Genomic DNA, 23,367 nt, shown 5'->3' on the forward strand with positions numbered 1-23,367 from the left:
CTCTGACCATATTTTGTTCAAGAAAAATATTACGCTTTCTCTTTTGTTTATACTACGTAATATTCCTCGGTGTTCTGAGATGTTTTTATATCAACTTCTCATTTGTGTTTTATTTACTGTTATCATCTCCCCATGTATATATTATAGGAAAGAAAACAATTTGGGCTTATATTCACTAGTAAGAAATCTTAGAAAATAAATAGATTGGGCTTAACACAATTCTGACATAAGAAGAAGACCTAGTAAAAACAATCATCCAAATGGCAGCAAATGTTACCAAGAGTCAACATCTACATAGTAACAACTTTATGTCCTGATTAATTAATCATTACAGGTTAAGTTTCAATTACAGCTTTGACTGGTGGGGAAGAGGGAGGTTCAGTAGCTGCAAAGGAATCAAGACAGAGAGGGATGGTTTCCACATCGTTAATTTCCAAATAATCACTGGTGCAAGCGAGGGATAAAAACGTGCAAAGGATTCTAGATATTAACAATCCTGGTGGTAAAGAAAGACAGAAAGACTGGCTGTGTAGTGCAGGGCCACCTAACATGGCTGTGCACTGTTCACTGCAGGAAGGCTGGGGAGAGGAGGTGGGACGGGCGGATCATTCTAGGCTGATCCTGCCCAGGTTGAGGGAAGTTAGATCAAGACCCTTAGCTACCCGACTCCAAAACTACTGTCTGACAAACAGTTGCAAGTTTCCTTCCCCATTGAATGCAATGTGATTCTTACAGATCTCAGATCCTGACATTTGTCACAAGTTTTACATTCACTGTCTCCTGGAAGCTTTTCCTAGAGATCACTCAGCTCGTCAATGAACTAACAGCTTTCTCTAACTCCTTTTCCTGCTGAATTTCCGGGGCTTTCATGCATTCAGTTTTGTTTGTTGGAGTTCTTTTTCTCCCCCACTGTTTTACAGGGAGAAGAGACCCAGGCACCTTATGATTTCCTCAATTAGCACAAAAATTCCTCCCTGGTAGCTTAGTTCAAAATGTTCCCATTCATAATGTTAATTCCTGAGGCACACTCTCTACACCTAACTGTCCCTTGCCACAGTGCCTCTCGACATTTCCTCAGTTTTAAGCTGCTTTCCCCTAAACAGAACACTTTCCTTCTTCCTGCAGGGTGCACCGCAGGGCGCATGCGCCAGTCCCCAGGCGAGCGCACCCTACGGCGCATGCGGCTGTTCCCGAGGGACCGTGAAGGCGGAACTCAAAGTCGGCGGCCCGCGGTGACGTAAAAAGGCCGCGCGGAACTTCAGTTTGTTCACCTTCCGCAGGAGTGAGTTCTGGCGGGTCGCAGGCATGGTGCACTGCAGTTGCGTGTTATTCCGAAAGGTCTGTGACTGGTGCCTTTCCGGCTGAAGGTGCCCCTCGCCCCGCCCGAGGGCGGTGGTGCTCCGTCCCTTCCTCCCCGCTTTTTGGCGTCGTCTTTCCTGCTTTTATTCTACCATAGTTTTCTCTCCATCTCTCCTGGAGTCGGGGTTGGTTTGTGAGGGGTGAGAAGGGTGTGTCTGCTTGGCATGGTTAGGACGGTTGTTTGGGGACAGGGTCTGAGATTCTTCTGGGGACTCGTGTGCACGTGGGATGAAGAGCTGGGGTGCCTGCCTGCCGTTTAGACTCGCAATACGGTACACGTGGGGTTAGGTTTTTTTTTTGGCTTTGTCTTTTGGCTCAAACAGTGCATTTCCCTTCTTTTAAGTAATATCCATAGAGTGTTTTTCCCTTGAGTGCATTGTTTCTAAGAGCTTTTCATCAGTAAACGAAAATACGTAACAGGCTTGCTTTATTGCAAGAAATTAGGTCAGTTTTTGTGCAGTGTTGGTTTTAGAATCGTTTTTGTAAAAAAAAAAATAAGTTTGCTTCAAATTAAAATCCTCTTTAGGAGACTTGCTAGTAATGTTTTTGAAACCTGTGGGCATCATAGTTTGGCCATTACTAATGAGGAGATTGAGCTATTCCTTTAAGTGTGCGTTCTAACTCTCTGAATCTGATCAATCTAGAGCAGTTTAAAAAATGTCACATATTGAACGGAACTCTAAGAATAGATTTCTTTTTATTGGAGGAAAGGCATGGTTAGTAATATCTGAGTGAAAGTATACTTTATCCCACCCTCTGTTTTCCAGAAAGTGAGGAAAAGAGACTTATGAAGGGTAGTGCTTAAGTATGTGAGGTAGCTAATCCTTCAACCAAAAAAGAAACTACTGCATTTTTTTTGTATGTGGATAAGTTATTAAAGGCTACTTTTGTAATATTCCTGTCATGAAAACTTACTTCCAATCAATGTCATTTCCAAGTGGAATCTATCTCTTCACTTACATGTGATGCATCTTTTTTTAAAATAGTAAAAACAGCAAATCATCATGTATTTATTAATCATTTGTTATTTTCAAGGCCTTTAATTCCATTTTTTTTAAAAATGTTATTAAATGTATTGGGGTGACATTGGTTAATAAAGTTATGTTTCAAGTGTATAGTTCTATAATACATCATGTGTTTATTGCATTGTGTGCTCACCACCCAAAGTCAAATCTTCTGTTACCATATATGTGACCCCCTTTACGCTTTTCTACCTCCCCCCACCTCCCTTTCCCTCTGATAACCATCATATGTTGTCTGTCTGTGAGTTTTTGTTTGTTTGTTGTTTTCAGTTTTATATCCTACATATGAGTGAAATCATAGTGGTTTTTGACTTTTTCCATCTGACTTATTTTGCTTAGCATGATATTGTCAAGTTCCATGTTGTCACAAATGGCACTATTTCATCTTTTCTTATGGCTGAGTAGTATTCCATTGTGTATATATACCACATCTTCTTTATCCAATCATCTATCGAAGGACATTTCGATTGTTTCCATGTCTTGGTCACTGTGAATAATGCTGCAATGAACATAGGGGAACGTGTATCTTTACGAACAAATGTTTTCAAAAATTTCATGTAGATACCCAGAAGAAGGATCATATGAGTCATATGGTAACTCTATTCTTAACTTTTTGAGGCACCTCCATACTGTTTTCCATAGTGGCTGTACCAGTTTACATTCCCACCAGCGGTGTATGAGGGTTCCTTTTTCTCCACAACCTCTCCAACACTTGTTATTACTTATCTTGTTGATAATAGCCAATCTAACATGTCGCATCCAGCACGACAGGGTTGTGGTGAGGGAGAAGGGCAGTGCAGGGCTAAGAAAAGACAGTAGCCATGAATAGAATGGAAACCACAGGGCCAAGGGGAACGGCCTCAGGGATTGAACCCTGAATCGGGCCAACACGTAGTTTTTATTGGTAAACTTCTAAAGAGGTAAAAGATTGCTAATCTCAAGATCTGTGTGTTAGTAGCCTGCTGGCTGTCTCCGAAAGTTCCCATTGTGTTCCAGCTTGGACTTTGCCTTCACACACATGCACATCTCAAAGGAATACATTGAAGGGGAGGGACCGATATAATTCCATGGGGTCTCAGTTTGCTGAGACTTCCCCTCAGAGGAGCTTTTCTGATATCTCCTCATCGGGCCTCAGTTTGCTGAGGCACGCCATTGTGAAATCCTGAGAAGAGCTCCGGGGAACAAATGGTTTGGCAGCTGTAAGGCAACACTAACAGGTTGTGCATTTCTGATCTAGCCTTGAAGAACCAAAGCATAAATTCTTTACCCTCAGAGAAAAGTACTCTGGCTAGCTCTCAAGTTCTTTTTTTATATATCCCTTCCACCCAGTTCCCTTACAACACTGTTTCATGAGTACATTCACATACTTAAATGGGTATCTGTGCTTTGAATCTTTGCTGTGAACCCATCCACCGCAATCTCTGATCTAGACTACATCAGAATCGCCAAGGGAGCTAACTGTGCTGGGTTGACCTGTCCTCATCCCCTCCTCCAGGTTATATCAGAATGATCAGTGGAGTATATGTATTTTGCAAAAAGTTTCCAGATGTTTTTTGGTACTTACAACTATCCTAAATGACTAAAGATGTGAAGATTATGAATTTAAGAAATTACTCTGTAAGGAGTCTTGATAGTCTGCGAGGTTAATACTTAGGATCTTTACCTGCAAGAAGCTCTTGATTTAGTGAGGGATACAGACGTAAACACTAGGTACAGTATAAGACTTCAAAAAGTGTAATAGTAGAGATACAATCAAGTTGCTGAGAGTCCAGCAAAGTGGATGGTACGTGTTGATTAAAGGAATTAAGAAAGACGTCAGTAAATACGACGTTCAGGTGGGTTTATGATAGAAAAGAATGAATGACATAAGTAGAGGGAAAGCATGCCCAGAGTAGCATGGAGACATGAATATATAACATGTAGTACAGAGCAAAAGAGGAAAAGGAGATAAGGGATAGAACGAATGGAAACAAAACTGGGAAGGTAGGTTAAGAGCTTTGAATATAGTGCTGAGAATTTTAGCCTTTATTAAATAGCAAACACAAAAAAACAATTTGAATAAGGGAGAAACATGGTTAGAGATCAGATCCATTTTTATAAAAATAGCTCAGACAGCAAGATGAAGGATGTGTTGAGAAAGGAATGACTAAACAATGGAAGACCAGTTAGGAGTTAATGAAATAGTCAAGATACTAGGGCAATTTTTACCAGAAAGGAAAGAGAGGGTTTGGGGAAAAAAGCAGGTGTAGTAAAAGATTCCCATATGTAGCCTCAGTGAATATTAAACTGTGGTTCCATTATTTGAGAGAACATTGGAGGAACAGAATTTACCAAGGAAAAAGTTTGGTTTTGTCATATTCATATTCATTTGAGGTGACTATTATCCTTTCAGTGCCTACAAACAAGTTACATATTTGAAGGGTTTCAAATATAAGTTAAATACCAATATTGTTCGTAGTTACTTTAGACTATTAAGTTTACATCCTGGTGGAGATGTCCAACAGACTGGACATGGAGAATATCTCATCTAGGTAATAGTTACTGGTACAGGCTGAGATCACCCAGGGGAGTCTGGATTGAAATGTGGGCCAATGTCAGAGACCCTGAGGATAGGTGGGACAACAATTGATAATTGGGAAAAAAGGATCTTAAGAAAGTTAAGTGGGAAGAGGAGGTCAGACAGATGAACTAAGAAAAGACTATATTTGGCATACAGGAAACCATTATTGATTTTTTTAAAGGAGTTTTAGTGGCAACAAAGAACTAGAAAGGTGTTCTAAATTGCTAAGCACATTTGGTATACAAACGTTCTCTCTCTCTCTTTAAGTATGGAAACTTCATCGATAACTTAAGACTCTTCACCAGAGGAGGAAGTGGTGGAATGGGTTACCCTCGTTTAGGTGGAGAAGGTGGAAAAGGTGGTGACGTCTGGGTTGTAGCCCATAACAAAATGACTTTAAAACAACTTAAAGACAAATACCCTAAGAAACGGTTTGTGGCTGGAGAAGGAGCAAACAGTCGGTAAGTATTTACTGAATGACTTTGATTTTATAAAATTAATCCCTCCCGGAAGAAAAAAGTTAAAAAATAAAAATTTAATTAATAATTCGAAGTAAATCCTGTATTTTTAACTGAGCAAAAATCTACGTTTGTCTCAACTCCAGTAAAAAGATAGGTACTAAGAATCTTTTGGAGCTTTTAAACTTTATCCTTTTCTTCTCCCAATGTCTGTTTATATTCTTTTGCACTTACCCTTTAGAAACAGAAAATAGTCTGAATTCTCAGTTTTCTCCTTAAGTTATCTTTGACAATCCTTAGGAATCCTTTCTGAAATCTCAAATCTCGCCCCCCACCGCCAATAGTTCTGCCAGCATCTCATATGAAGTGCTGAAAATTTAAAGCCTGTTTCACTGATACATTTCTTGTATGTTTTCCTTTTGCTTCCGTTTTGGTTTTCTTTCTATGACAGCAAAACCTTTCCTTTATTTTTAGTTAATGTACAAACATTTTTTGTGGAACATACTGTGTTGACCTCAAAATATGAGAAAATTGTTTCTTTAATTATAAAGAAAAGAAACAAAAAAATTCTTAAAGCTTCTACCAAAATGTAGGCTATGATTCCTCAGGCCTCTCTCATTCGGTTATTCCTTAGGAGGTGTTGATGTAAAGGTTAGACTTGATGTTGCTTTTTTCTTTCTCCTTCTCAAGGTGGTGTTTTGGTATATTTATTTGTCACCGTACTAGAGGATGGAATTTGGCGCTTCTTTGGGTGATGGGTTTGATAAGCAAAAGATGGCGGCTGGGATGTTGAACACCCTGTAATGCAGAGTGAGGAACACTCCCAGCAACAACAAAGTACCCTGCCCAAAATATGCCGGGAAAGGAATCCTTAGAGAAACCCCTTAAATTCTTTTTGAGCATTTTTGTTTTATGAATAGTCCGACTGAAACCATTTTATAGGACAAAATTTGGGAGCCTCTATTTGTTAGAATTTAGTAATCAAAGTTTTTAGTTCAGAATGTTATTTTATTATTTTGCTGTTACAGGCAGGACATGATAGCAGTTTACATCCTAAAGTAAAAATTTTGATAATTTTATTATTTCTTTTGAAAAGTAAAGTTGCTATAATTCCAGCCTTATTCTGTGTTCAGATTAGTGGTATATTAAAGATGGTATATAACGTGTAAATGTTAAGAAAGATTTAAATAGAACATTTTTCTTACTGAGATTGTGTGTTGCAACTTTTAGAATGCAGAGGCTTAAATCTGAAGGATTACAGGAGCCAACCAGGGTGAAGGGGAGGAAAAAGCATAACAGAAAAGGTAACATGAACAAAGGCCCAATGATAGAAGACAGATACCAGTATAAGACTTTAAAGGAAGGCCCGTGTGGCTGGAATGCAGAAAACGCAGGAATGCCAGCCTTTCATTCCGACCACCATCATTGCTGAAATACTGCAGTATTCTCCAATTTGGTCTCCTGTTTCCAGTCTCAGTCATCACCTCCAATACATTCTTTATCCGGTTATTCCTAGACTGATTTTCTAAAACACCAATTTATTGATGTCACTTGCCTATATAAAATCCTTCAATGTTCCCCATCACTCTAAGATAATCTTTAGGCTTCCTAACTTAGCATATCTGACTCTTCATGATCTGGACTACAATGTCTTTATTTCACACCATGCCACCCCACTTGTCCCAGTGTTATGCTAGAAATAGCTGTTATGTTCCCTCCTAATCCAGTGTGTGTGTATTCAGTTTGGCAACACATCCTTCCCTACACTGATTGTTTGGCAAAGTCCTATTCCCCCTTCAAGACATGATTCAAGCACCACTTCCAAAATGTAGGTAACTAAGTAAGATTTTAATTTCAGATATCTAATCACGTCTACTAAAAATCAGACTGCTTTTGTTCATCATGAAAATATCTCCCAGTAAATTTGTTTATGGTTGTTCAACTAAGAAAATTATCAGATACCATTTCAATTATTTAAAAAACTATCCAAAGTTCTTCTGAAATAAAAGTGTAAATGTTTTTAATAACATGATATTTTAGTAGAAGTTTCATCAGCGGTAACAAAAAAGAATGGAAAGTCTTGCCTCTACATTCTAAAAATTACAACACACAATCCCAGTAAGAGAAGTACTTTATTTAAATCTTTCATATGTTTCAAATTCATCCATTTCTGTCAATCCAATTCATTCATTCAACTAATGTTAATTATCTACTATGTGCCAATCACTGTACTAGATATCTAGGATAAAATGATGATCTAAACTAATATGTTCCCTGCCCTCCTAGAACTTACTATAATCTAATAGGAGAGCAGATATTAATCAAATACATGAAAAATGTAAAATTATAACTGTGACATATCTTATGAATGAGAGCCTACGTGTGTGGGCATGGGAATTGGGACATAATCAGGGAGATCAGGAATAAAATGATTAAAAAAAAGGTCAACCACCTATAATTCTTCCACTTGGAGATAACCACTATTAACTCTTGACTTTTCTAAGACGTTTCTGTGTATTTACACAAACGTAATTATGTGTATATGTATATAATTTGGGGGTATAAAAACGAGAGGACAATATTTTGCAACCTCCTCTTTTTACTTAACTTTTTTTCCGTGACAAGATTATTCAGGTTGGCTGCATAGTATTATAGTACTGGAAATAGCATTATTTATTTTGTCGTTCATCTGTATAGGTAATTGTAGATTTTTTTACTGTTATAGTCCCAATGCAACACACATCCATGGGTATATGGTAGTTTATGTGGCTGTTCAGTTATTTTGTTTTAGGATAAATTCCCAGAAGTGGAATTACTTGTTACAAATTTGTACCAATTTACTCTCTCACGAGCAGTTTGAGAGTAGCCAGATGAGCCTGCTGTAATTGAGGTCAGTTTTTTAAAAGTTTGTTCTTCAGTGGATTTTTCACTTTTTTCTAGTTGGTGTTGTAATGATTTTTTCATTTTAGGTATGCAATATATTAGTTCATTATTAGTTGAAATGACTTTTAGTGGTTAACTTGGTAACTTAAATCATTACTGAATATTATTGTTATCGGGATACAATAGTCTAAAATGCAAATAAATAAGTAGGGAAAGTTTTAGTTTTCCTCTAATATTTGACCATTTATCATCTATATTGGATGAGTTGGTTGCTAGTCTTCTTTGTATACCATTATATTTGCTTGAGATATAATCTTTAATTTAGTGGGTTTTGCTTGTTTTAACTTAGCTTATGTTTTTGTAGGGTTAGTGCACTGAAAGGCTCCAAAGGAAAAGATTGTGAAATTCCTGTACCTGTGGGTATTTCAGTAACTGATGAAAATGGTAAAATTATAGGTAAGTATACTGCATAGTCTAAGGTTGTGAAAAATGCACATTTTCTAAGTTGTTTAGGAGCTGTGGGGAATAGTACCTCTTGAGTGTCAGAATTGTTTCTAAACATTCCTGTTTTAGCTGCTAATTTATAAAAGAACTTTTAAAAACATTATGTAAAGGTTGTTCAAAATTAACTGCTACATTTAAGATTGTTTTAAAAATATAAGAGTATTTACTTGGTTTTAAAACATATAACTAGTCTCTTTTCAGCTGCTTACAAAAGTGCTTTTCCACTGTCAAGCTTTTAATAGAAACTTCTGGCATATATTTCTGAAAGAAAAATGTCATTAGTGATTAATTAGCTCCACTTACTAATCTTGGCTCTAAGTATCTTTATCTCTCTTTTTAAGGAGAACTCAATAAAGAGAAAGACAGAATTTTGGTAGCTGAAGGAGGCCTTGGTGGTAAATTATTTACAAATTTCTTACCATTGAAAGGCCAGAAACGAGTAATTCACCTTGATCTAAAACTTATAGCTGATGTAGGCCTAGTGGGGTAAGTATCATTCATATCTTTATTTTTTTTTTTTAGTTTCAGAGAGATAGTTCATGCATAGGAAATAAATGTAAGTGGTAATTTGGGACTGGCATTGTTTCTAGTTTATGAAATATGTGCATTGTTTGTACTTTGAGAATATGCTCTTAAATGTGGTTATTTTCACAGTACCAACATAGAGTTTCATATTTACTATTCATTTGTCAAAGATGATAGCAATATAATAGGCCAGTGAAATGTTAGAAAATGAATAAAGAAAGAAAAAATCAATCAAATGTACTAGTATAAGAAGGTAAAAGAACATTACCAAATATTAGGGAATAAAATGAGAAATCCGAACAATCCACATTTTAAAAAGTGTATGGAAGTAAATAAAAGAAGGGAAAAAATAATTAAGATAGTCTTACAAGTCTTAATAGAGGTACTAAAGTGTCATTAATCAGATGGCTAAAAGCCAGTATCGACACTATCAACTATCCGACTTTTACACTATTGAACACCAAAGTGGAATCTTGCTATAATTGCTGTGTTTCCCCCAAAATAAGACCTAGCCAGACAATCAGCTCTAATGCATCTTTTGGAGCAAAAATTAATATAAGACCCGGTCTTATTTTACTATAATATAAGACCAGGTATAATATAATTAATATAATATAATATAATACTGGATCTTATGTAATACAATACAATACAATACAATACAAATACAATACAAATACAATACAAATACAATACAATACAATACCGGGTCTTATATTAATTTTTGCTCCAAGAGACGCATTAGAGCTAATTGTCCAGCCAGGTCTTATTTTCGGGGAAAGGGTGTTTCCCTATCCTGTACACTCTGCTTAGGATCTGTCCATCAGCACTGCAGACCTTACAATGTTGTCCTTTCCACCAGCCTCCACTCTTTCATCAGACTATTTAGCTATGGGATTTGCAGTGTTGTTACCCAACTGACGAGGGAGATAGCAAGATAGAGTAGGTAAAGGAAGGGAAAACTTCAACTTTGCATTTCTCCTCTGCCTCCCTCTCTTTCTCTGCCTCGTCCCCCTACAGCATTACACAGTAGTCAAATGGAGGCCTAAGGAAAAGGTAGGGAAAACTGTTGCCAAACTGAGTGCCAAACTGCCATTCCATACCTTATCTTCCTAGAGCTTTTTTTAAAGCTCTTTTCATCTTCCTCTCCAGCAATTTCACTGCTTCTTTACCAGACTCGACAGTCTGAATCTCTCACCTCTTTCCAGGTCTTAACCAGCAGTGGCTTAGAGTTCACAGAAGCCCCATTTTGCTGAATCTGTAACAGGGAAGATGTGATTCTGGCATTCAGGCTTGTCACTTGCATTTAATTTTTTCAATGAAACATAGTTATGAGGGTTATGAGTCATAGCTTCTGTAATATTGTATATTTTTCAGACATTATGGGTTTAATAGAATTTTGTGGGTAAGACTGAAAATCCAGCCATTCAATTTCTCATTTGGTAGAAAAATGGTTTCAAGTTCCATAGAGATACCTTTATAGACTAAGAAGAGCCTAGCAAAGCTGAGTAGTAAAGATGGGGTAAGGGCCGGGGACTCAAGTGAGACTATTTGGGTTAGAATCTCAGATCTTGGTCTTGGATATGTTATACAGTCTCCCTAAGTTTTTATTTTTTCATCTTTAATAGTAGATGGAGATAGTTCCCACGTTAAAATGTTGTTGGTGTGTAAGAGATTGCATTTGCAGCACAGCACATACCTTGGATTTACGAATGCCCAGTGAAAGAAGGGCAGCTGCTCTCACCATCATCACTGGAGTGCCAACTTATTGGAGACTACATACAGTGAAATGCTGAGCTTTTCGGAAGTGGGCTTGAAATTATAGTCAATAATTAAAGCATCATGATTCCTAAGCACAATGTTTAACATGTGTCCTAGTGCTTTTAAATTAGGCAACTGTTCTTCAAAAGTTACTAATGTGAATACCAGTATAAGCAGATAGCCTTTTAGCTGGTTTCAGGAGTGAACTGAACCTTACAAGAAAGGTGTCATATAATGAATACACGTGTACCGCTGTTGTTAGATCTGATCTTTGCATAGGTTGGATTTCAACCTCTAAAATTTTCGTTAGGTACTTTTCAAGAAAAATCTCAAGTATCTGTTCTTCAACCATGAGCATCCTTTTCTTCTCGTACTTTTATCTTTTTGGAAATACGTAGTTGCTTGCATTTTCCTGTGTTTAATCACTATTATGAAAACATAAGGATCTTGGAAAGAAAGAAGCAAGTGCAACCAGTGGTCATCATAGACGAAAATGATTGCAATTTACTTTCCAAAAAGTTCCAAGAGCCTGGGTATAACAGGATATAAGAAAATATTGTATTTCCAAGGGAAATAGATCAGTAAGGCATCTCACATAATTTTATTCTAAATTCCTACAGAAATATTTTTAATGAGAAAAATTGTTAAATGAGCTCCATGAAGAGCTTACAGATTTTTATAGAATTCTAAATTAATATTTACAAAATATTACACCATTATTTCAAATGAGTTTGAAAGAGTTTTGGAAGAAGAGCTTTCTCAAATTTGAATGACAGCTCTGTGAAGGTGGGAGATCACATTTGTCTCATTGATTGCTGTATATCTGGTGCCTATGATATTGCCCAGCCGTTGGTTGGTTGGGTATGATACAAGTCAACGCTCAGTAAATATTTGTTGGATAAAATTTTTTATTGAGATATAATTGGCATATAACATATCAGTTTCAAGTGTACAACATAATGATTCAATATTTGTATGTATTATGACATAATCACCACAGTAAGTCTAATTAACATCTATCACCATGCATAGTTGACAAATCTCTTTCCTTGTGATGAGAACTTTTAAGATTTGTTCTCTTGGCAAATTTCAAATAGACAATATAGTATTATTATACAGTATTATTTGCTATAATCACAATGCTGTACATTATATGCTTCATGACTTATTTATAACTGGAAGATTGTATCATTTGACCCCCTTCACCCATTTTGCCCACTGCCACATCCTCCACCACTGGCAACCCCCAATATGTTCTCTGTATCTTTTAGTTTGATTGTTTGTTTGTTTAGATTCCACATATGAGCTCGTATAGCATTTGTCTTTTTTTGTCTGACTTAATTTCACTTAGCACAGTGCTCTCAAGGTCCATCCTTATTGTCACAAATGGCAATATTTCTTTTTTATGGCTGAGTAATATTTTATTGTGTGTTATATGTTATAGACACACATATATCATATATATATTGTATATTATATGTGTATATACCACGTTTTCTTTATCCATCCATCCATCAATGGACGCTTAGATTGTTTCCATATTTCGGCTATTGTACATAATGCTGCAGTGAACTTGGGGGTGCATATATCTTTTCAAGTTAGTGTTTTTGTTTTCTTCAGATAAATACCCAGAAGTGGAATTGCTGGATCATATGGTAGTTCTGTTTTTAATTTTTTGAGGAAACTCCATACTGTTTTCCATAATGAGCAATGGCTGCACCAATCATATTTCCATTTGTTGGATAAATTTAATGAAAATATCTGAATGAAATTTAAGAAATCATCTCTTAAGTGACCCTCCTCCCCCATTCCTTGTACTCTTTTTCATGCGTTGTGGGCCTTAAGGAAATGTAGCAGTAAAATGAAAGCCTTTGAAACTACCATATATTTTAATCCATATTCCTTATCTAGAAATTTAACTCAAGAAAAAGATTAAAGGTATGTATAAAGATTCAAAGATAGTCACTTCAGTGTTTATAAATTTTTAGAAAAAAGTTAGACAATAAATGCTCATTTACAGAAGAATAAGGTAATTGTCTATTAATCCCACCATTCAGAGGTGACTGTTAATGCTGGTGTATGCCTATGTCTTTCTAGCTGTAGCATATTTTTGCAACATTATTTATAATAGTAAACAAATTGAAGACAACCTAAATGCCTAACAATAGGAATTTAGTCAGGTAAATTACAGTATCCCCTTGAAAGTTATTCACCTTATATAATTCAGTTTGAACAAGAGGCCAACCAATTATGGATAGTCGTTCAGAAAAAAAAAAATCAAAATTGAATCTGATCAAGGCTTTATATCTAACTACCAATTTTTAGAAAATCCAGGGCAAAAGAGCGTTAAATGACATCATGGGGGTCAACAGAAAACTCCAGACTGTGGTAAAGAAACTCCACAGGACAAATGACCAGTTTAAAAAAAAAAGTAAAATTACAAAGGGGGAAACAAGATGGAGGGGTAACCTTTACCAAAAGAAATCTAAGAGACACATCAACCAGTTGTAATGCAGACCTTATTGGAATCCATATTCAAACAAGACAACTTTTTAAAAAGTTTTGAGAATAATATTTGTTGAAGCTAGATGATGGCTAAATGGAATTTATTGTTCCTTTCTGCTTTGGTATATGTTTGAAAATGTCGATATAAAATTTTTTTTTAAATCCATAAAACAATAAATGTAGTATTTTATCAGTTTTTGACTAGAGATAGTGGATTACAAGTATTTTTGTTCATTTCCTTTTGTTTTTCTATGCTTTACAAGTGTTTTTTTTACATAATTTGAATTATTTATTCACAATACTGAAACATTTCAGTGTCCAACATAAATTTATCTTTACCTTTTCCATAAGTATATTTTGTTCAAGTTTTTCAAAATTATTTTAAATTTATACTCTACTTTCAATCCCAAAAATATTCAAGACGTCTGCTTCCTGAAATGTTAGGAATTCAGAGATAGATAACCAAATAGTAATAGTACTGATACCTATTGTAATATATAAATTTATTTTCTCATTTCAGATTCCCAAATGCTGGAAAATCCTCTTTGCTAAGTCAGATTTCTCATGCAAAACCTGCGATTGCAGATTATGCATGTAAGTATAATTAATTTTGTATTTTGATGTGTGGTGGTGAATTTTTAAAGACTGATTTTTCTTTGAGTATGAATAAAATGACAACTCTAAGGGTAGCCGTAATTTGAAAACTCTTGGCGGAATATATATGCATTTCCCATTAATCTTTGAAACCTCTATAGCCCTCAGCAAAGTTTCTAGTACTTGTTAGACACTTTGTTGCATTTATTTTTCTGCTCCTTAATCATTTATTTAGTTTAGTTATGATTTTATGAATACCTAGCCTTTATCAAGCACAATGATAAATCCTAGGAAGGGAGAGATGAATTCTTTCACTCATTTAGCAATTATGTTTTTCTGGGAACTACAATAGATTCTGGAGTTACAAAGATTGGTAAATAGAATCGGATACTGTTCTGACTTTTATTGAGCTTACAAACTCGTGGGGGAAGGCACAAATCTCACTAATGAATACAAGGGAATATAATACCATTCTATGAAAAGAGTGTAGGCGACTGCTTTAGACTTTTTGTGGAAGTGTTGAAATTTGAAGAGTAAATATGAGTTAATGAGTGACAAGTAGTGGACGTGAAAGGTCTTTCAGAGGAAATAGCATATACACAGAGGCTCTGTGATGGCAGGGAGTGGATTTGTGTGTCTAGAGAACATGTGGTAAGGGAAAGGAAATCAAAATGAGGCGAGATGTAGGTAAAGACTATCAACAGACCATGTAGGCCATATTCAATCTTTATGTCTTAAGAGCAGTGGATAGCCTTTTTAGAAAGGGATAAAATGATTAGATTTGCTTTAGAAAGGTGTCTGCATATAATACAGAAAATGAATGGGTGTGGCACATATATGGATCTTGGAAGAACAGTTAGTGGGCTATTGCAGCAGCAAGATGAGAGCTAGTGGAAGCTTAGACTAAGAGTAGTGAATGAATATTATAGGATCTCTGCCATCATTAAACAAAAAGGTACAGAATGACATTAACTTGGAATAAAATTAAACCATTCTAAAATTACACTCTGATAGAGTTAATTTTGTACTAACTACGATACATTACATGGCCAGTATTTATTGTTATAATACAGGGAACTCTTAGAAGGAAAGAGGAAGAAAAGCAAAAAGTCATAGGAAGGAGGCTAGTGTAGGATTGGTGAGGCTTGAGAATAACTGACTAAGAAAGCACCAGACACATTTCTCCCACAGACCCAGTGATAGAAACCTAAATTCTGCCCCCTTCCCATACTTCGTAAAGTGTAGTAGACCCACTTATAGACCCACTAGTAGATTAGACCTGTGCAGATTATAATAATTAATATTTGTCCTTTTCCAAGCATATTGTAAATAGCAAAGATAATTGTACCTTCCATTTCAACAGATGAGAACATAGTGTTAATTAAAGTGTTAATAGAAGAGAGATACTGTTTATTTTAAACTTAATGCTAGGACAGTGTTGAGAGTGCCAGCCTTTATTTTAACCTTAATTTATTGTTGTTGTTTTTTCTCTCAGTTACAACACTAAAGCCTGAACTTGGAAAGATTATGTATAATGATTTCAAACAGGTGGGTATTTTTTTTTTAAAGACAATTGGTTAAAAGTGAAAATACTTGCTTTTGGTGCTTGGGCTTTATAATATTTGACTGTTTCTGTAATGATGGGGGGAGGAAAAGTACCAGAATTTTGTTTTTGATAAGTAAAACTGATCTAATCAATTCTGCTGAACACTGTCATGGTAAAATATTGTATAAGAATGTAACTTCTTCTTCTTTGAAAGTATAAATCCGGTTTGTCATTACAACATCATAATTTCATTGTCTCCCTAATCTCTGTTCTCATTGCAAGTCCCTATTTTACTTCAATATTTGATGATTGATTTTAGCTTCCTAAAAATATTTTTCTCAAGTTCATGGAAGTCATTTTGTTCTAATTTTCTCTTTAAGAAAGTGTTTTTTTACTTGAACGGGATTCTGACCTTAGGTAGCTCTTAAAATTTATTTTTTCTTGATAAGGAAGAACTACATATCTTTTGATTAAGAGAGAATAAAAACAAATATAAAAGGAAAGAGACAAAATTTTAAAAATATGTAATATATGATCAGCAGTCATCCTCTGGTGTTTACCCAAATGAGTTGAAAACTTACGCCCACACAAAAACGTGCCCACAGATGTTTGTTCCTAATTGCCAAAACTTGGAAGCAACCAATATGTCCTTCAGTAGGTGAATGGATAAACTATGATACATCCAGGAAATGGAATATTATTCAGCACTAAAAAGAAATGCGCTACAAATTATGAAAAGACACGGAAGAGCCTTAAATGCATATTACTAAGTGAAAGAAGCCAACCAGAAAAGGCTACATACTGTATGATTCCAACTATATGACGTTCTGGAAAAGGCAAAACTATAGAAAGAGCAAAAAATCAGTGCTTGCCAAGGATTAGAGGAAGGAAGCGATGAATAGGCAGAACACAATAGATTTTTAGGGCAGTGAAACTATTCTGTATGACATTATAATGGTGGTCATGTCATACATTTGTCAAAACCCATAGAATGAGAACCAAGAGAGAACCCTAATGTAAAGTATGGTCTTACAGTGATGCTGTATCAGTGTATTTTCATATAATCCATTGGCATAATTCAAAAAAAATAAAAGATTTGTATTCATTTATAATGCTTGAGTTATACAGCTGACTCAAACAACACGGGTTTGAACTGTGTGGGTCCACTTATATACAAATATTTTTCAATAAACACCTGTTCTGTTTTCGATCCATGGTGTTAAGAGTTTGCAGGTGCAGAGGGCTGACTGTGTGCATTGATTTATACCATTTTATGTAGGGAACTTGAGCATCCACAGGTTTCGGTGCCCTTGCAGGGGTCCTGGAACTCATACCCCATGGATACCGACAGACTGTAGTTAAGTTTTGAGGGAATCAAAAGTTATACGTGATTTTCAACTGTGCAGGGTGGGGTAAGGGCTGGTGCCTCTAGCCTTCGTATTGTTCAAGGGTCAACTGTATATGAGATTGTCCATATTAGTATAAATTGTCTTATCTATACTAGTTCCTCATTTTATTAATGGTTGTGATTTTTATCAGAATAATTATAATTATCTTGCCATTTCAATTTTTTTATTTTGAATTACTAAATTACAAATAGAGTATAAATTGAGACATTATTTTTAGCTTCAAAGAATCCAGTATTTCAAAACATAGAAATGTATAGCTAGTTTTCTATTAAAGGCTGTCTCTTTTCCTTTTTTTTTTTTTTTTAGGTTGATATTTCTGGGTTTCAGCTTTCTTCCCAAACGCAATACAGAACTGCCTTTGAAACCATAATACTGCTTACAAAAGTAGGTTTTCTATTTCTGTTTTACTGTGTTCTGCATCTGGTCTAATATGTAGGTACATAGGCCTGTATGAAATAGGACATAATAACTAGAATAAATATATATTTCACCTCTACTTTTTGAAGCTTTGATGTTAAAGAATTATCTAAACTTACTGTCTCAAGTTCTTCAATATTAACCTGCTCCTTTTGAAACCCTCCTTAATTCCAAATTTCTGTTACATACTTCTCAAACTTCATCTTGCTTGAACTTTTATTTCTACTTCTTAGACTATTTCTCAGTGTACATTTTATGCTCTTTTCTGTTTGTTCTTTAAGTAGCATTCAGTTACAGTAAATATACTGATGACTGCCAAATCTGTATCTGAGACCCATATCTTTTGACTGTGCTTTAGACCAGCTGCCTCTTGGACATCTTTGATTGTCTGTCTTATTGACTTCTCAAACTTAATATGTATAAAACTGAACTGAACTTTTTTTTTTTTTTAACTTTCCAGCCTCCTCCAGAACTTTACTGAGTGTGTAAGCCGGAAACCGGGTGGTGGTCTTGATTCTATCTTTCTCACCTATATCAAGCACTGTCAGTTTTATGTACTAAATATCTCGGAAATCAATCTTTTCTTCATCCACACTGTTATAGTCATCAACCTTTCTCATTAGAATGTTTTAAGTTTCTCTTTTCTGGACTCCCTGCTTCCAGTCTCACTTCTCTGCAGTCAATTTTTTACATGGCAGCTAGAGTGATCTTTGTAAAAGAACCACAGTGACGTTTGTTTCCTGCTTAAAACACTTTGCTGGTGACCCATTACTGTTAGATTAGTCTAACCTGAACATGGTTAATGAGGTCTGGCAAGGTTGGGCTCCTACTTAGCCGTCCATCTCTGTTTCCCTCTGCCCCTCTTACATTCTGTATCCAGCCCGGTGATTTCTCCCTAACACAACACGATGTGTCTTGCCTCCAGGTCTTTGTATATCCTATTTCCTTTGTCACTTTTTCCTCTTATGAGTCATACTGCTGAGAACAGTTGTGTGCATGTTTTGTTATGGACATGTTTTCATTTCTCTTGGGTATATACCTAGGAATGGAATTGCTAGATAATATGGAATCTCTATGTTAAATATTTTGAGTAACTGCCAACCCGTTTTCCAAAGTGGCTGCACCAGTTCAACATTTACAGTTCTACCTGCAATCTATGAGAGTACCAATTTTTCCACATTAATGTCAATACTTATTATTGTCTATTTTTTTATTTCAGCCATCCTAGTAGGAGTGAAGTGGTATTTCATTATGGTTTTGATTTGCATTTCTCTAGTGATTAATGATGTTTAGCATCTTTTCACGTGTTTATTAGCCGTTTTGTATGTCTTTGGAGAAATGCTTATTCAGTCTTTGCCCATTTTTCAATTGGGTTATTTGTATTTTTATTGTTGAGTTATAATAGTTTGTTATATTTTGGATACAAGTCCCTTCCCAGATATGTGATTTACAAATATTTTCTCCTATCAGTTGTCTTTTTACTTTCTTCATATCTTTTGAAGCACAGAGTTTTAAATTTTAATGAAGTCCTTTTTGTCTATTTTGTATTTTGATTGTGCTTTTGGTATCATAACTAAAGAAACTATTGCTTAATTTATGATCATGAAGATTTACTCCTAGTCAGTTCTGAATTTTATCTTAATAGAAGTCCAGATATTTGTATTTGGCTCTCGGCACAAATCACAACCTTCTCTAGGATGTCATGTGAGCCAAAATATATTAGCACATGACTTAACCATTAAGCATTTTCTGAGTTGCCTTTGTTAGTTAATTTTGTGGTTATTGGGATTTACTGCATTTCAGAGATGTGAATGTACTCTAGATTATCCAGGCCTCTGCAAGGTAAAGACAGACATGAAACAAGTATTCTGTATAGATATTTTAATAAAATTATTTGGTTTTTCTCTTGATTTAAAGGAGTTGGAGTTGTACAAAGAGGAAGTTCAGACAAAACCTGCACTCCTGGCAGTTAATAAAATGGACTTGCCAGATGCCCAAGATAAATTCCGTGTATTGATGAACCAACTCCAGAATCCTAAAGGTAAACCCATTTATTCATTTAATGCCAATTTAATAAATACCTAGAATTTGTTACTCTTTTAAAATGTATGTTTGAAGAAAGGACACATACCTTATAAAATATTTAAATAACATTGTAATGTAGTACTTACCAAATTTCAGAATATGTGGTATAGACGGTAAGTGAGAGGAGACAAAAGAAGAGAAAGATAATTTGAACTCTAAAGATTAGTCTTCATGAAGAAGTAAAACTTAAACTGGGTTCTTAAAGAGTTAATGGGATTTGGGTCAGAAGAGGAAAAAGTCAGCATTTACCTGTGAAGTCTTACACATTAATGTATTTCACAAGTTCTAGAACTTCATTCCCCTAGCACACCGTGAATTTAAAAACGGAGCTAATAGTTCTAAAGAGGTATGTATCTTTGCAATGCCAGCTTTATAGGTGAAGAGTACTAATTTCCCAAGAGGAACTTGAGTACGTGTATCTGTGTATGTGTGTAACACAGAAAAATAGATGCTGTTAGTCCAAAAGAATTTTTTTTATTTGAAATCTGTTCCTAAATGGACCACTTTGTACAAGGAACTTAAAGTAAGGACGCTCCACTGTCTTGAAGATTGAACTCGTAGAACACTCTCTGTCCTACACTGAGGATGCTTTCATTTTTCTGAGTCTAGTAGAGGACCTCTTCACAAATGAGGAAAAATAGGGTGGTTGGCAAGTAGTTAACATGTTTTTAAATAGTAACAATTGCTCTTTGGGATAAAAATTGGGGAAAATAAATTATTATTATTAGGACTAGCAGACAACACCAGAAGATTCTTTCTCCCCTCAAAAATCTGTCCCCGGTGTAATTTACATATTGGAGTTGTCCTTGAGTTAATAAGTTACTTTTGTGATATAAATATTCCCTGGAATTAGTAAGTAGACTTTATTCCTCAATCTCATTTGCTTTGAGAGATCATTAGATCTGTTTGCTGGTTGGTTTTGCAGAAAAGGGAATTTTCAAAGGAGTACCAGAAAGGTACCTGTGGCTATTTTGAACCATCATAAAACAGAATATAGTAGTCCCCTCAGTGATAATTTCTGAGTTAGCCTCTCTGGACTTTTTTGGGGGCATAGGAATCTCAAACCAAACTCCAGATTGGCTTGTCCACTCTCTTTCAGCTCAGCCTTTCCCGTTCATATCAGTATGCCATCCCTCCTCCCATTGCGTTGTTGGCAGGGAGAGGAAGAAGTGATATAACAGCTATCTGCCCCTATGGAGTGATAGACTAGACTCATCTGAAATAACCTCCCCCCTTCACCCCCCTTAAACTCTTCCCAACACCTTTTTCAATTTTAGTATGGCTCCTAGCATCAGTGATGATAAGCCTATACTGTAGGGCAGTTAAAGGCCGCCTGTGTACTGAGGCAAGCTAGAATATCCCAAATGACGTTGTGTTTATAGAAAGTTTCTTTCAGAGAATCTGTGTTGCCTCACTTTATCGAATGTCCCCCACCCAAAAAAGCAAAATTTATTGCTTCTGTAAGTAAATCATCTTCTGTGATTCTTTTATTTATACTTAATTTGGTTTAAAATATCTTTACCAACAGATATTTACTAAGCAGCTATCACGTGCCAAGAACCTTACTATTGTCCCTAGTAAAAACCAAGGGTTCTGAGAGCTTATTAGAGAGAGATGAAAAAAAGGGAATTAAAAATTCTAAGGTTTTAGTTCTTTGGTTCACAAATCAAACTTCTAATATAGTTTTGACTTACTTTCAAAGACAATGAAAATCAGCATAGTATTATGTTCTTTGTTTCAGATTTTCTGCATTTATTTGAAAATAACATGATACCAGCTCGGACAATGGAGTTCCAACATATCATCCCCATCTCTGCGATTACCAGAGAAGGAATTGACGAATTAAAGAACTGTATAAGGAAATCGCTGGATGAACACGCCGACCAGGAAAATGATGCATATCATAAGAAACAGTTGCTTAATTTACAGGTTTCCCATACAGTATCTTACAGTGAGCCACAATCAAAGAATGCTCTTACTAGTTCCAGAATGGACAGAATTTAAGTTTATTAAAAATGATAGTGATATGTGTTCATTTGAAAGCTTTTTCATAAACATGTACTTTTTAGAATGTTAGTTATTACTAACCTTCTAATATATATGCCATCATTTGAGAACCATATCTTTTTAAGGTATTTTGTAGTTAAACTTTTTATCAACAGTAAAGAGTAACTAAGAACAAAAACTGACAGTTTATAATTTTGTGGCTAATCCACCTGTAATAAAGTCATCTGATATGCCTGTACTTACAATGTCTCTAGTGAAGTCATTTTTTTTTTTTTTTTTTTAATATAAAAGGATTTCTAGAATATTATGAGAATGAGCAACTGGGTTTTATTTGTTTTTGAGTCTGTCATGTACCTGTTTCTACTAAATATATAATAGTTTTCATTTTTAGAAAATCTTAAAACCCTAAATTAGAACATGTGTTCAATGATAATAAAGATCATTGATAATATTTAACAGAAATCAGCCAATAAATGTTTGTGAATTCAGCTTTTAGAAATTTTTCTTAAGAGTATTTTTTCTTGCTTTGGAGCAGACAGATGTACTCGTATGTCTTTTCCTTATGTCCTAGTCTGTTTCATTGTTTACTTTCATGTTTTACTAAGAGAGAATAGGAAGTACAAACTTTAAACAATATTATCAATCATCAATATATTCTTAAGAGACTATAATTTCTAAATTTCTGCCTACATTTAAAAAATACTTACAGATTGGACATTTAAAGATTTTTATTATAAAATATACATGTTCATTGTAAAAAATTAAACAGTGCATAAGCATATAAAGTAAAAAGGAATGTTCCCATCATTCTGCATTAGACCCTCCAGGCCTTCCCAGACATAACCAGTTAAATTTCCTATGTTCTTGCAGAATTTTTTTATTTATATATCTCTTTACCCAAATGAATTTATTATATAAAACTTTTCCAAGTTTATTTTTCCACAAAATAGTAGCAAGTTAATGAGATTTTAATGTTTTCTTCAATGCTACTTTTATTAGGAATTGCTTTGGAATTTAAGGCTTAGTGAAACCGTTTCATATGGCTATAAGTATTACATAAAAATAATATAAGTATTGTTCTACTTAAATTTCTTCTGATATGACATTGTGACTTTTTACAAGCATTATTTCACTTTTATTTGTTCTGTTTTCTTTTCCCCACTCCCACCTCTCATCTCAGTCCCCAGATCACTGGCTTTTTTGTAGTTCTTTTTTCCTCCTTACTCAGTCTCTCCCCTGTACCAGGCACTGCGGGACGCTGCATGTACAGTGCTGAAGAGAACAGATAGGCCCTGCTGCCCTCTTGGATCTCACACTCAGTAACAGAAACTGCAGGGGACTAGGAATAAGAGTGGGGGAAGTATTTGGAATTTGAACATCTGCACTGATCATAGTGACCATGTTTCACTTTGGGTATGTTTTATACTTATGGCTTCAGTGTCTTTTTCTTTTTTCACTTCTATTATTTCCTAAATATAAACAAGTTTATTTATGTGAGGACAGTTGTATCAGGTGAATTTCTGAAGCTCTGACACCATAATCTTGTGTCAAAGGATAACAGATATGTTCTGAGGGTGAAGAGGAATTGCATCTTATTTGCTCTGTCCGTAATGGCCAGGTTACTACTCCACTGCAACTGAATCAGTTTATGTAACTCACTAAAATGTTCCATTATTTGTATATTCTAGTTACCTAAAGTATGCTCTATGTACATTTTTCTAGAGGTTGATTT

The 23,367-nt window shown here is 35.2% G+C and overlaps 1 protein-coding gene across 2 annotated transcripts; it reads left to right on the forward strand.

Annotated features, from left to right (window-relative positions):
• The first annotated feature begins 1,152 nt into the window (after nt 1-1,152).
• GTPBP10 (GTP binding protein 10) lies at nt 1,153-21,873 on the forward strand. Of its 2 annotated transcripts, none has more exons than XM_074340702.1 (9): nt 1,153-1,282; nt 5,209-5,402; nt 8,647-8,738; nt 9,128-9,272; nt 14,098-14,171; nt 15,667-15,719; nt 17,433-17,510; nt 19,461-19,584; nt 21,370-21,873. In XM_074340702.1, the coding sequence occupies exons 2-9, from the start codon at nt 5,263-5,265 to the stop codon at nt 21,630-21,632; spliced, it is 969 nt and encodes a 322-aa protein (XP_074196803.1). In that variant the 5' UTR covers nt 1,153-1,282; nt 5,209-5,262; the 3' UTR covers nt 21,633-21,873. The 2 variants fall into 2 exon arrangements, with proteins under 2 accessions (XP_074196803.1, XP_074196802.1); XM_074340701.1 differs by having other exon boundaries at nt 1,198-1,338.
• Nucleotides 21,874-23,367: the final 1,494 nt, after the last annotated feature.

The sequence above is a fragment of the Rhinolophus sinicus genome, linkage group LG09 (genome assembly GCF_036562045.2).
Source record: "Rhinolophus sinicus isolate RSC01 linkage group LG09, ASM3656204v1, whole genome shotgun sequence".
NCBI lineage: Eukaryota > Metazoa > Chordata > Mammalia > Chiroptera > Rhinolophidae > Rhinolophus > Rhinolophus sinicus.